The sequence below is a fragment of the Anabrus simplex genome, chromosome 1, assembly GCF_040414725.1.
Source record: "Anabrus simplex isolate iqAnaSimp1 chromosome 1, ASM4041472v1, whole genome shotgun sequence".
Lineage (NCBI taxonomy): Eukaryota > Metazoa > Arthropoda > Insecta > Orthoptera > Tettigoniidae > Anabrus > Anabrus simplex.
This window is the reverse complement of record NC_090265.1, coordinates 590,344,843-590,360,566: the sequence shown is the minus strand read 5'-3', so window position 1 is coordinate 590,360,566 and position 15,724 is coordinate 590,344,843. Positions and strand designations below refer to the sequence as shown.

Genomic DNA, 15,724 nt, shown 5'->3' with positions numbered 1-15,724 from the left:
GGGTACATTCCGTCAAATGATGGAAAGGTATTGGGAATATGGAAACGACATGGTAGTAACGTTTCTACATATAAAAAAGGCATATGACAGTGTCCCAAGGAATTTGGTATGGAAAACATTGAAAGAAGCACAGATTGGGAATGAAACAATGCAGATGGTGATATAAAAATTGCTGTGTTAGAACCAAAGTGGGTCAAACTGAATGGTTCAGAGTTGAGACATGCTTAAGACAGGGAAGTGTACTGTCTCCCTTACTCTTCATTATCATCATGGATAGAATTCTACATAACATCAAGGAGAAGATGATGGGCAAGCAAGTAAAGCCTATGCTCTTTACTGATGACATTGTAGTTTGGGGAGATAATGAAGAGGAAGTACAGACACAAGTTGATTTATGGAATGAGGAGATCAGAAATTTTGGAATGAAGATTAGTACTGCAAAAAGCAAGACTTTTTTTTTTTTTTTTTTGCTAGGGGCTTTACGTTGCACCGACACAGATAGGTCTTATGGCGACGATGGGATGGGAAAGGCCTAGGAAGTGGAAGGAAGCGGCCGTGGCCTTAATTAAGGTACAGCCCCAGCATTTGCCTGGTGTGAAAATGGGAAACCACGGAAAACCATCTTCAGGGCTGCCGATAGTGGGAAAAGCAAGACTTTGATCATGACGAGATGTAACAGAAAATCCAGGGGAGTGATAAAAATAGGGAATGAACCTCTTGAAGTAGTGAAAATTTTTAAATATTTGGGGAGCATGATGTCACAAGATGGTAATTTGGGTCGAGAAATTGATTTAAGAACATAGCAGTCTGCAAGTTTCTAGCAGTGTGTGAGAGACATTATATGGAACAGAGATGTGCTAATGAAGTGCAAAAAAAGGTTTTATACTCGTCCTATTATAAACCTATACTGACCTATGCTTCAGCAGCCTGAATGTTGACTAAGCGGAACCAAAGTAAGATACAAGCAGCTGAAACAAGGTTCTTGAGGAGCATACAGGGAAAGACAAGATGAGATAGAATACAAATTGAGGAAATAAGGAGAAGTGTGGGAGTGTGTAAACTTCAAGAATGGATTGATATAGCACAGCTAAAATGGTTTGGACACATGATGAGAATGCCAGGAGAGAGAATACCAAAGAGAATATTCATGGATACAGAGACTGGAAAGAGGCCTACGGTACCACCTAGAAGGAGATGGAGCTCTGTTGTGGACTGCATTGCAAATAGAGGAGTCAATAGCAATAAAGTACTAGAAGAGGAATGGTGCAAAGATCGAGTAAGGTAGAGGGCTTTGGTACATTACCCTACCCAGAGAGAATCTGGAAAAGGGAATGGATGAAGAACAAGTATTTTACAGAGTAATTTAAATTCAAAATTTATCCGCGCCATGATAGAATGCGTCTTCCGGAATGTGCTGGGGTAGCTTTCCGTACTTTCACTCACTTTGGTGTGTCTACAATGTGCTTCATATTTGTTAAGTTTGAGTAAAATCCTAATTCTTTTGTATTCAGAGTTTTAAGGAACACCACAATATCACGTAGTAGGCAGTGTGCAGAGAAGCAGAATCCGCTAACGCTGGCGATGCGAACAGTTGGTGAAGAAGTGTGGCTCATATAATCAATTCATACGCACTGAAAAATGTTGTCAATGCTGATGAAACTGCATTTCTTTTTTTAATGCCAAGCCCAAACGGATTTATGGTTTTAAAGGAGAGACGTGCCAGCCTGGAAATCGTACATGGGTGGGGGGTCAATGTACTGTGTTGCAATGCACATGGAAGCGAGATACTTTCTCCCCTCGTCATAGGAAAGTTCAATAAGCCACATGTTTTAAGGACTTCAGGCACTTTCCGTGCAAGCACAAGGCATCTAAAAAATGTGAACAGTACAGTAATCCAAAAAGTAAAGCTTGAACAGGGAAGTCAGCATAATTTTTCCTTGTCTTTGAATCGTGTGCCCTTTTCTTTCATTGCATGAGGTTATGGTTGCCAGTGATTTTTTTTAATAATGTAAATGAACCTTGTTGGATATATTTCGGAAAGAGTTTTTCCATGGCATTTGAAAGATTTAAACTGTGAATCAAGGTGATTGCATGCATTAATGGGTCTTAGAATACTTTGTGACGCAGCAAGGGTTGACATTTCTGAATTAAGGGAGAAGTACCATGGCAGGAAATCATACAAGGATAGAGTCACTGTACTGTGTTGTGTTGTAATGCAGACAGAAGCGAGAGACTTTCTCACCCTGTCATAGGAAAGTTCGATAAGCCATGATGTTTTAAGGGCATTAGATACTTTCCGTGCAAGTACAGGACATCTAAAATGCATATATAATCAATGAATAAAGGACTTATACAGGGGAGCCAGCATGGATTTCTCCTCATCTTATTTTGAATTAACCGCCAACTTGTAACTCAGAAATACCAGCCCTTGGCGTGTCACAAAATATTCTAAGACCCGTTACAGCATGCAATTAACTTAACCAAGTAATCGTCAACGATCGACAGTATCAGAAATTGCAGAACAAGTCGGAATCAGTTATGGGAGCTGTCAAGCAATTATCACAAACAACCTACAGTTCCGTAAAGTGTGTTCCAGATGGGTCCCTCGCCTTTTGACCGAAAATCTGAAGTTGAAACGTTTGGAGGTCAGTCAGAGGCTTACAGCAAGGTTTGCAGAAGAAGGTGATGCATTTTTGAGCCGGATCGTCACCTGCGACGAAACATGGGTCCACCACTACAATCCCGAATCCAAACAAGCCAGTAAGGAGTGGCGGAGGAAAGGGGAGGCAGCACCAGTGAAAGCCAAGACTCGACTGTCAGCTAGCAAGGTTCTTGCAACCATTTTTTTTCGATCGGCGAGGCATTTTACTGATTTATTTTTTGCATGAGCAGAGCACAATCAATGCTGCTTACTGCTGCGAACTGTTGAACAAGGCGAAGGTTGCATATCGCTGCAAAAGACAAAACCAACCAATTCGACAGGTCAACCTCCTCCACGACAATGCGCGGCCCCATACTGCAGCTCTAACCGTCTCCAAGCTACAGGAAATGCACTGGATTACACTTCATCATCCTCCTTACAGTCCGGACTTATGGCTCTGCGATTTCCATTTGTTCGGACTGTTTAAAGAAGTTCTAGGAGGGCAACAATTTGAAGATGACAAGTGTGTGTGTGTGTGTGTGTGTGTGTGTGTGTAAGACTTCGTGCGCAACTGGCTAGTGACACGACCCTGTTCTTTTTACGATGAGGGTTCGTATCCCACTATCGGCAGCCCTGAAGATGGTTTTCCGTGGTTTCCCATTTTCACACCAGGCAAATGCTGGGGCTGACCTTAATTAAGGCTACGGCCGCTTCCTTCCAACTCCTAGGCCTTTCCTATCCCATCGTCGCCATAAGACCTATCTGTGTCGGTGCGACGTAAAGCCCCTAGCATAATAAATATTTTACGATGAGGGCATCAAAAAGCTGCCCATACACTGAGACAAGTGCATTTCCAAAGCAGGAAACTATGTGGAAAAATAAATTGTAATCGCCTTGCATTTTTCAATACATGAATTTGAATAAAAAATAAAATCCTGTTTATATTTTAGCCCCCACTCGTACTAATTAAATGGTTTATATTTGGCATGTTGAAGAAAACTGTTTTCGATTTGTTTTTCTTTCTTCCCTTTGTATTACCATGGACACCTCTTCTTTATTTTGAGCCCCATATTATCCAGTATTCAATTGTAATTTAGTTTGATTCACATTTTCCACTGTGCATGTTCCCTTGTGTTATGACATGTGGTGTTTGCTTTACAGTATTTGAGTTCTTGGAGTCTTCACCTAGGATCGACGTCATTCCTAAATGTTCCCCTATATTGAAGGTGTAAACACTAATGTTCAATCTTTATTTCGGTTCTTGTAAATCTATTACATTCTACCGTACTTGCTCGCATATAACTCGCTGCCGCGTATACCTCGCACCCCATTTTTAACAATTGAAATTGCAGGGAAAAAACTCCCCGCATATAACTCGCATTAATTTCTGACATCATAAAGACATACGGTACATACACGAAATAAAGTTTGGATATTCCATGGATGTGCCTACATTAAATATCGGGACTGTACCAATTACTACTACTGTACTTTGTACGTGACGTACACGAAGATGCTGCATTTCTTTCTATCTGCAGAACGGTTGAGGCTAGCTGTTGTAACAAAAAATACCTAACTCGCAAACCTCCGTCCCAAGGCCGCATTCCTAGCCAGTCAGTCACACTCAGCCATCCCTCTCACTCTTCCGTCTTTGTCTATGTGCTTTTCGCTACCTGTCCGGCAGAACTGATCACATGAACTAGGAGTGTTTCCCTGTCCAGGCAGTCAAGTGACCATGGTACTACATATTTCACTGTCCAGGCAGTCAAGTGACCATGGTACTACATATCGTCCCTATGTTGTATTGTTGACAAGTACCAGTATTCTGTCTTCACGTTTCATTGTTGTTTCACAGTTAAGTTTTCTTGTGTAGGTTGATCTCTAAGTTATGGGGAAAGGTGGGAGTTATACGGCTGGGTTTAAACTCAAAGTGATGAAATATTCTGAAGAACATAGTAACGGAGCTGCTGGTCGAGAATTCAGTGTGACTGAGTTTAATGTTCGCTACTGGTGTAAAGAGAAAGCTGCACTAGAAACCACCAAACGAACACGAAGGCATTCAAAGGACCGAAAACTGGTAAGTTTCCTGAACTGGAAGACAAGTTGCTTTATTACGTTACAGAGTTGCGAAATGATGGCTTTAGTATCTCACACGAGAAGCTACATTTCAAAGTGTGCAAACTAGCGATTAAAGGAGGAATCAGCTGTTCGGATCTGAAAGTGAGCCGGGGTTGGATCCGCAGATTCATGACACAGAAGGCATTGTGTCTGCGAAGGTGAACATCTCTCTGCCAGAGAATGCCAAATGATTTCAGCGACAAAATCACAGATTTTCATCGCCATGTGATAGCAATGCAGAAGAAAAACAATTACCTCTTATCTCAAATCGGCAACGCAGATCAAACCCTAATAAACTTCGACATGCCATGCGACACCACCATCAACAAGAAGGGAGAATCTAGCGTGCTTGTACGTACAACTAGGTGCGAAAAACAGCATTGCACTGTCATTCTAGCAATAGCCGCAGACGGAAGAAAACTGCCACCATACGTTTTCAAAAGAAAACCAGTGCCTACAGTGAAGTTTCCCAAAGGCATTCATGTACGAGTTCAAGAGAAAGGATGGATGGATACAGGTCTTGTCCAGAACTGGGTCTGTATGGTGTGGAGAGCATGGCCAGGAGCACTGCTTCGACACCCAGTAATGCTAGTGTGGGACAGTTTCCGCGGACACTTGGTGGAAGACAAGAAGAAACATCCTCAGGAAATGAAAACTGATCTCATTGTAATTCCTGGGACTCACACATTGTTTACTGCCCTTAGATGTTTCCATCAACAAGCACTTCAAGGACAATATACGTAAATTGTATGCCGAATGAATGGCAGAAGGGGAGCATGAGCCAACACCAGCAGGCAAAATAAAGAGACCATCAGTTGACCTTGTGTGTGATTGGGTTATGTAGGAATGGGTTATGGTGTCGACAGACGTTATTGTGAAGAGTTTCTTGAAGACGGGTATCGCAAATGCATTGGGCGGAAGTCAGGATGATGCAGGATCGGATGGTGACCAGAATGATGCACGCGAGAATAGCTCGGAGACTGAAGGCAGTGACAATGAATAGGGTAAGTATGCCAGTTGTCTTGTTTCAATAGCCTAATGTAAATTTTATGTTTTTTTCAGGAATACGATTTTTTGCACACAAAGCCCCGCATATATCGCGCACCGAAAATGTTTACACTATTTTTTGTCAAAAAAGAACGAGTTATATGCGAGCAAATATGGTATTTCATATCTCCCAGTATAAGGAAACATGCTCTGCGATTCCAGGTAGCTTATTCACAACTAAGTATTATTTTACTTTCCACCTTGTCGATACATTAATTGCTTTAGGCAACTTATTGGTTAAAAGTGGTACATGTTTTGTACATTATTAACATCTTCAGCCACATAACACTGTTTAGATGAAAAATTCATATACTGTATTGACAAAGTATAAATATGTACCACTTTTAACCAATAAGTTATCTTAAGCAATTAATGTATCAACAAGGTGGAAAATAAAAAATTCTTAGTTGTGAATCTGTTAAAGTGCGACACGGACCATGAAGCTAATTTTATGTAATCCAAGTAGCTTATCATGTAACAAAGGTTTCAAGATATCTAGTGCGTAGCATGATAAAAGGTTCAAGGGTATCTAGAATAGATCAACAACGTAGCATTCCTTTTGAAGTATCCTTCCTTCCTTCCTTCCTAGAGAACAAATTTTGAAACCAAAGACTGCAGGAAGAATGTTAACAAATTAAAAAAGAACTTGCGACCTAGTACCTAGTACACACTTACCTGAACATAGACCCAAAATTTGTGGAGTAGGGCTGGATGCTAAGGGGAAGAGCACAGAGGTGGGTTCATCCTGCAACAAAAATGTAGTTCTAGACATTTTTTTTTCCAATTTGTTTTATGTTGCACCAACAGATAGGTCTTATGATGACCATAGGATAGGAAAGGGCTGTGAGTGGGAAGGAAGCAACCATGGGCTTACTTAAGGTACATGCCCAGCATGTTGGCAAGTAAAAAACATAAAAATATACATTCGGTGTTTACTCAACAAAATTAGTTTAAATATTAGCAATAAGTCACACAACAGAGTTTTTGTTTTCCTGCCATCTAGTAGAGTGAAAGAACATTGACTGACATGCAAGCAGCCTAAACAGTGCCAAAATGAAATGAGTGCATTTCATAACATTAGTATCACGATTCCCTCAATGAACAGCAAACATGAGAAAAAGAAAGTAAGTTTCATATTTGCAAGCACACTGCAATGGTCCAAAAGTTATAGCAATCACAGAAAACTACAGTAAAACCCCTATTTAGCATTTTTACAGGGACCTGAATTTTTTAACCTTAAATGGGTGTTTATCTCAAATCGAGGTTTCAGTAGAAAGCACACCTTTTCCAGTAATCTTTGCCTGTATTAACATAAATTGCACCATCACACATTACTTACACAATGACAGCAATAAAACAAGGAGATATCTACCCTACACACTATACTGTAGTTACAACTTTGTACAGTTTGTCCTGCAGATTACTCTTGTGTTGAACTGCCCTTGCTATCTAAGCAAGGGACCTGCATTGCACCATAACTAGCTTTGGCCTTTTTTCAGCGCAGACTTCTAGTACATACATCTTCATTGTACACTGTTATGCCTTTACCATTCTGTGTGCAAGTCTCTGTGAATTACCTAAGTGCTTCCATAATCCTCTACTTGTAACCAGCTCAGTAGCCTCTTTTAGTTCCACACCTCTTAAAACTGATTGTCTTGGTCTTCCTAAATCTCTTAGTTAGTGAAGAATTTTTTTCAAATGTTACTTAGGAATATGTTCGCTATTATTCCTGATTTGGGTGAGCCCATGGTTAACCCTTCCCTCTGTCAACAGATTTTCTCAGTGAATGTAAAACTGTTTCGATTTAAGGTGATCTTGTAAGGTTATATATGATTTTCCGTAAAAGTTGGAAGAGACCATACTCCCATAAAATCACATTAAAATCGGTATGAAACAGAAATAAGTTTGTTCAAAACTTTTCGCGGATGTTTTCTGTACAGCGGCTAACTCATTACTACAGTATTTTCTAATTCCGATAACCTGTGAACTCGCATGTACAGTTTCATTCTTAAAAATTGTAATAGCATCACTCCAGAGACTTCTATGGCAAACGATTCCATTTTCTAACTCAAATGACGTAACCTAACCTAGGTTTACCGCACACGTATTACGAAAACATATTTCAAGTTCCCTGTAGAGTAATGATAACATTTTCACATTAAATTTACATGGGGACAGCCTTTCTGAAATTTAACCAGACGCGAGAGTATATAACCTAACCCCTGAAATAAGTTATGTGAACTGTTACGGCCTCTCTACTACATCAAGACTTTTTGTTCTTCTTACCGTCTGCCAACCTCCGCATTCTACTGCTGCTACATTTTCACTGTCTACATGCTCACTCAGCTGTTCACTGACTGTGCTGCTCCACTCCACTGCTGCTTCTCCGCTGTTACCTCATGCTTACGTATTCTACCTTCTAGTAACTTCTGGACTCGCCAGTCTACCACCTATATAAGCGTGCTCCTGCCTCTCTTCACTGGTGAGACATCAAGTGTGATTATTCTGGAGTGGAGAGAGCAGCTTATTTTGCAAGCGGCTGGTCCGTTGCGATATTTTAAATTGTCATTCTGAAAATGCTACATTGAAAATCGTCGTACAGACTGGGTGAGCAAATATTTTAATTTCTTCATGTTTGGTGTTTCTATCAAGACTTAAAGACTGAACAATTGATTATTCAATGCCCTTCTGGCTTTGATCCTAACTAAATCCTCCAGACGGATATCTTTATTTATCTTCAACTTCACATGGTGGACTATACATAGACAAATGTTAGGAGTGTTTTCATGTCGTGAACTCTTGCTTGGTAGCACAGTGGTCGCGCTCACTGTTAACTGATAGGGTTTGAGCAGCCTGAAAATCCCCCCATTTCCCTCCCTCCTCTGTCTGTCTCCTTTTTTATTTTCCACGGTTTTAACTCCTATTTTCTAACGTGCTCTAATTCTCCATTTTGGTTATCCCTGGTTGGGTTTGATAAATAATTGTGAGTGTGACCTTTAATCAGTATTGTGAAACTGTATTAACACCTCTTTTTTCTTAAGCATTGTGGTTAAAAAAAAAAAAAGTGGTAGTGTACCAATCACGAGTCTTAGGTTTTGGAGAGACTCCTTAGTGCCGCTTGTAAAAATTTCTAGTCAAGATCTATGCTGATCGCATTCAATTGTAAAAGGCTGTGCCTGTTCTGAAAATGTTGCGATTATATATATATTTTTTTAAATCTTGTTTGTTGTACATTGCCTGATCTAGTCATTTATGGTAAAAAATATAACCTACTTAAAATTGATTCCCTTTTCTTTAAATCTTGCCTGATGTTTGCTCTTTTCTATCTGTTTCTTTTTTCTTATATTGTACTTATCACAGACAACCCTCTTGGTCGGTCTGGCAAAGCTCCACTGACTCTGCTGAATAATAAAATGTCATTTCTAATACGTTAGTTTTCATGTCACTGTTATCTAACAAGGTTATTGGTTCTGGTATCCAACATATGCCTTTCCGCGGTCTGACAACTTCCCCCCAGTAAAATGATACCTGCTTGCTCTAGGTACCGAGTTGCTTGAAATAAATACCATTTCGTAACCTTTGAGCCTATTATTATTACCTGCATTGTGATTATATATCGCTTTGGTCATTCCTATAAACTTATCATTTTCTATAAAATATTCAATATGCCACAGCACACTGCTGTATCTTGAGAAGAAGTATCACGTTCTTCTTTTATTTCAGTAACTAGTATTAAAATTAAGCAATTAATTAATTCAGCCTTTATTTTTAAGGAGTTAACAACTGCTGTCAATGGACTTATTTGTGCGTTTATTATAAAAGCATTTCCCCAATGATTGTTTACAACAAATCGGTGTTATACTGAACCGTATGTTTTTAATTCTTGGTGCCCGTTGTAAATTAATGAAATGTAAATTACACACTTTGCTGTCATATCAAGAAACATACCTTGCCCTTGAGTAGCCCTGGCCGCAGTGGAGGCTTGCAGATAGATGCTACAAATCGTTCTTCTGCAGCAGGTTGCGTCATTGGAGTCAATGCTCCACCTATCTGATAAGGAGGGATGTCTGCATCCTCCAGAGCTGACTGTTCATCCTCATCCTTGTCAACAGCTAGTGAAAGGGAAGAAATGTTTATTAAACCACAATGGTAGAACAAATAAGACATCAAAAATGAAAACCAATGGATAAGACAGAAACATAAAAAAAATTAAATTTAAGAAATTAAACTTAAGCCACATAGTAGAAAGTGTGTTTGACTTTTATACTTCAAATTAGAATATACTGAGAAATAAAAGTAGGAAGCATCATTGATCTACTTCCTAAAAGATTTCCCTGATTAGTCAGGCGCATTAAGCAGCCATCATATAAATAAGTCAGTTACAATATTTTCTCGCATAATGACTTCCTGCCCCTGCATATATTTTGCCCCTCAAGATTTTTAGGACATTTTTTGCATGCCGCGTAATTTCACTATCATCTTTGGTATGAAATTGGACTTGCCTTGCACCTAACAAGCCCGTTTCCTGGACTTCAAGCATTTATAAATACCTCTGCGAACAGAAAGCCAAAGGCCATTTACCATCCCTTTCGATTACCTGCTACCCTAGCCGGTCTCCAGGCAGGACCAGAGATAAGGAAACAAACAGTTGCATTCAGTATCTTATAGCAGCAAGAAGAGTGAGTACAAAATGGGACGAAAGAATAGCTATTATACCACGCAGCTTAAACTTACACTTGTTTATTTTGCAGAAAATAATTGAATCAAGTGCACAGGAAGAGAGTTTGGAGTAGATCCAAAATTAATTAACTATTAGCAGGCTCAGAAAGAAGAATTCAAGAAAGCTTAAATCCACATGTCGATTGTTTCATGGCCCCAAGTGCGGAAAATTGTCGTCAAACTTCGACGAGAAAAAGAGTCTTCTTCTTTCTCAAATTGGAAACATGGACCAATCTCCCATTTATTTTGATATGCCGCTAAATACAACAGTGCATACGAAGGGTGCATCCAGTGCATTAATTAATTAAAACAACAGACGCGGAGAAATTACGGTGTACCATCATGTTGGCAGTTACGGCAGATGGTAGAAAGATACCATCTTTTGCCATTTTCAAAAGAACTTTGCCAAAGTGCAAGCTTCCAGCTGGCATTGTTGTTCGAAAGAAGGAACAAGGATGGATGTCAACTAATATAATGAAAGACTGGCTGAAAGTTGTGTGGGATCAACACTCTGGAGAATTATGTCATTAAAAAATCTATACTTCTATACTTGTTCTGGACAGTTTTCATGGCCATTAAATAGAGCCCATTAAAGACGAGGTGTTCCACATCAATTTTACAGCCACTAGACGTCTCGGTGAATAAACTATTCAAAGATCATCTCTGCCGGTTTTAGGGGGAATGGATGGCATCTAGTTCCTTCGAACTGACAAAAAGAGACAGCATTAACTCTCTTGCTGTCTTAGTTAGACTGCCTTGCTTTCTCCAATGTTCCTAAAACTCATGCATACAAACAAGAAATAAAGACATAAATAGAAAATCAATTTTCTTAAAAACTATAAATGTCATTAGAAAAATTAATTTGAAGAAATCCATTTCCATAAAATTGTCATGAATATTTATTTTTAAACCTGCTTGCCCAACAAATTGTTGTTTATCAAGGATAGGAACAGAGTCTACAAATTTGGGGCAATCAATGGTAGTGTTAAGTCTTGTCACCACCACCTGTTGCTGGTAAATCAATATTGAGAATACCACTGTCGTCTTCATCACGATTAATATTTCCACCATCACTAGGGTCACTTGAACTCTTACTTTCATAAATGATCACCATACAATTCTCTTTCAATATAATCATTTAGTAAAGAACACTAAACCATCCTTTAGCAAAGAACACGAAACACCCCGCGATGAAGAAGCCATAGTATAAACCAGAGGCTCCTAGCATCATTCTTTTGTCTCTAGTTCAGCCACACAAGGAGGATAAATACTTGGAGCAGCACTATTGCAAAGAGAATATCTTCGAGATTCCAACTGTGTTTGTGTTCATTTTTGGCTAAAATCACAGCAATTACGGCAAAGCTACACAAGCCCGAGTACATACGTAGTTTGAGTCATAAGTTATGGCAACTATTTTTTTTTCTTGCAAACAGGAGACAACGCAGAAAATGTAAGATACGCATTTGGAAACGTACGATATGTACTTGCGTATGATGTCACTAGGTGGTGTATGTAAACAACAGTGTGGGTCTAAGCATGCCCCCAAGTTCAGTGTGTGAGTGAGTGAGAGCATCATAAAATGGAAGTCAACAAGCAGGAGCAACGATCATACAGTAGAAGTCCGCTATAGCGAGTACGGCATATAACGAGAACTCCGTTATAGCGATGACTTTTTTCTGTCCCTTCAAAATTCCTATATTAAACTGTGTATCGTCCTTCGGTTACAGCGAGAACCCTATCACTGGTGCATCCGTTATTACGAGCGATTAAGCGCGCCCGATTTTTTCTGTTACCAATATTTATGCACCCCAGCGATGATATTGCATGCGATCGATTACCTTCGGCATAGTTTCCTCGCTATGTACACTAGTGATTTCTCTCGTCGACATTCGAAGGTGATGTCGGAGTCGATTAGTAATATCCGTCGACAGCTGTCCCGTAAAGAAAATTCGAATTGAAAGAGAACATATTTTCGTAATAAATGCATAAATAACGTGTCCGATAACAGTTGTTAACTTGTTAAAAATTAAGGCTGACTAAACGACCGCTTAATTTTGAGGCTAAATACTGCAATTAAGTAAGAATAGGATACACCTCGAGATATGGCAGATTGCTTAATTGATTTCATACGTTAGTTTGTATTTTGTCGCGTCTGGTTAAATTACGGAAAGGCTATTATGAAAATTTTTTATAGCGAGAAAGGTATAATTTCTCTACCGGCGTTTGAAGTGTGTTTTGATCATACGTTTAGTACGGTTAAGTTAGGATACGTAACGCCGTTTGAATAAGAAAACTGAAACGTTTGCAACAAAATGCGATCGATCATCTTCGGTACGGTATAGTTTTCTCTCTTTGTGCATTTGCGAGCTCTCTCGTTGACATTCAAAGGCGATGTTGGAGTTGATTAGTAATACCCATCGACTGCTGTTCTCTAAAGAAAATTCGAAATGAAAAAGAGGATAACTCGTTTTCATAACAAATGCGTAAATGACGTGGCCGATAGCAGTTGTTAACTCGTAAAATTAAAGACTGAATAAACGATATCTTAATTTTAATGTTATATACTGTACCATTTCATTGCCCTGGTCATTTAGAATCGCGACATTGAAATCGTCATTTGCCGAGAATAGCGGTAAAGTTCCGTAAATCGTGCGGCAGAAAGTTCGAAGTAATGAAATACAAACTAATGGAATCCATGTGGCCGCTAACATAAGGGAAAATATACAGGCAAACGGAATCCAGGTAACCGTGATATAAGAAAAGTTCACTATAAACCAACAATATAGTAATGGGAAGGAGCAGTTCACCTGTGGGAACTAGTTCATTTACTCTCGCTCCCAAGAAAGAACTACTTCATGAACTACTTCACCAACTACTTCAAAATGTTTAACTTTCCCGCTAGACTACTCTGCAACCGCTGAAGTAGTTCGTCAGCGAACAAGTTCTTTCCCATTCCCTTCACACTTGTGAAGTTCTACAGTTCGAGAAGTAGTTCTCGAGAGACGAGTAAACACTTCACAGTTCGTGGGAGTGAAGTAGTTCCCGAGAACTAGTTCGTTCGCGAACTACCCATCACTACAACAGTAGGAACATTCGAAGATCGTAAAAAGGAAGAATATTCACAGAAGATTTCAAGAAGCTACTGTATAAAGAAATAGCAGATTTTAGAGAGAAGATACTAACATTATCGGAAGAATTAACAAAAATACGAAGTCCAAATGTTATATTTCTCGTAAAGATATAGGCTCATAGGCAAATTACACTGCAATTCGTGTTGTTAAAACTGCAATACCGTAGTTGAATTTACGTCATCATATTCTCCTCATAAGATCCTAAAGAATTTAAGAAGGCTTTATAACTATGGAGACCGTGGAATTAATGTTATATTTATCTATGTTTTTCATGCATGTACGTGAAAACGCTGTGATGGCCTGCTAAATGAAGATGGGATTGGCGACAGACGGGAACCGAACCGGCCTTGCCCGACAACACAAGTCCAGCGATCAAGACTCGGAGATGCCGCAGATATAAACCAGAGATGATCGCCGCATAAGAGGACGAAATTACAGCAGTCCCAGCCCAAAACACAGGCAGAATAAGATAAGTTTAAAAGCTGTATTTTTCAAAAGTAGATATTTGTGTAGTATCATGTAGTAATTTGTTGGTTGTGTTGATGTAAGGAATGGATCGATGTATCTTCGAGAGATGACTTATAAAGATAGTTTCATCGCGAACGTATTGATAATGCTGTTCAGATGAAGGTGTTTGGTAATCTTCAAAAGCAGATAAGAACTTCCATATGTAGGAAATGTCGTATTCGCCAATGAAGCACTATAATAACGTCTTGTCAGTCGATTTTCAAAGAGTTATGCCATAATCAAGCCGTTCAAATGTACTTGGAGTAAGTAAATACCGGTAATGCAGATCGAATCGTAGGTTACCTAGATCATCATTAATACCAACTTATTGCCAAACGTGAATAAATATGGGTTATATTTATACATATATATTTTGACAAATCAAGTGCATATTGTCAGAAATAGATGTTGTCGATCCATAATATTGTAATTTCATTGGGATATGGAATTATTCAAATCGAGCGTTACATTGAATAGATCAAATGAAGTTTATGTATGCGGTGATGTAAGGATATGATGGAAATAATGAGATAGGGAGTGCGAATAATAAATAATAGATATCCTTGAATATTTGTTTGGGGAATGATAATAAATGGAAGGTCGTTTGAGGAAAGAATCTCACGTATAAGTAATTAATGAGAGTGTATGTAACGTAGTGTAGAATTAAGGTTTTATTTAATGCTTAAAGCGACGTAACCTCGAATAATCTATATGTGACGTATTGGCAAATTGAAGATGGGTTTACAGGATGTTAATGAAGTATGGTCATCGGAAATTAATCTCAATTAACCTACAACTCAGGCTATTATGGCAACCTCAAAGAAAATTTCCACATCCTATTTGATATTTAAGTTGATTTAAGCTGAAACACTAGATTAGTGTCGGCAGATATGAAATTAGTGTCATCGTAATGTTAGCTAATCACTATTAATGGCTTAGGAACTGTCATCTAAGGTATTCCTTGACTTATTGCAAACATATAATTGAATTTATTAAGCGGTGCGACATATTATAACCTGAATGCAAAGCTGTTGAGTCTATCTTGGAGATCTTACAGACTTAGGTATATTTTTATTATATCTAGTCATGATAAATGATGATTTTTTTAAATATTATGATAGGTAGCTATTAAGAGCTACAGACATGAAACATTTCTTATTCTGCGTGAGTTTTTTTTAGATGATAAAATTAGTTGAAGAAAGCCTAGACAGATGATTACTTACCAAAAAAAAAATATTCTCGGATTCTTAAGTTTGAGACTTTGTAAAATATCAATAACCGAAACTGGATGTTTGTCAGAACTCGACTTTCTGCTGGAATTTCACGAGAATTTGACTTTATTCATAAAAGTTTCACTTTTATTTTACTCTTGTTGTGTCATTTACACAATCTCAAGCTAATTCATTAATCTAATTAATTTATAAATGTCAATATAAAGAACTATACAATTATAATTTTTTTAATAAGAGAATGAGAATACGAAGATAGATTGTAATTCATGAAAAGTCAGGATGAATTCATCAAACAATCTTAATCCATGAAAAATTTTAGGAGAAGAATT

General features: G+C 38.5%; 1 protein-coding gene across 1 annotated transcript in view; it reads right to left on the bottom strand.

The window, feature by feature from the left end:
• The window catches only part of LOC136870646 (claspin), a 121,876-nt gene that overhangs the window by 38,405 nt on the left and 67,747 nt on the right, over window positions 1-15,724 (bottom strand). The window contains exons 5-6 of the mRNA XM_067144932.2: window positions 9,755-9,918; window positions 6,482-6,551 (exon numbers count right to left, since the gene is read on the bottom strand). Of these exons, the coding sequence (XP_067001033.2) occupies window positions 6,482-6,551; window positions 9,755-9,918 (234 nt within the window). The remainder of the gene's footprint in view (window positions 1-6,481; window positions 6,552-9,754; window positions 9,919-15,724) is intronic.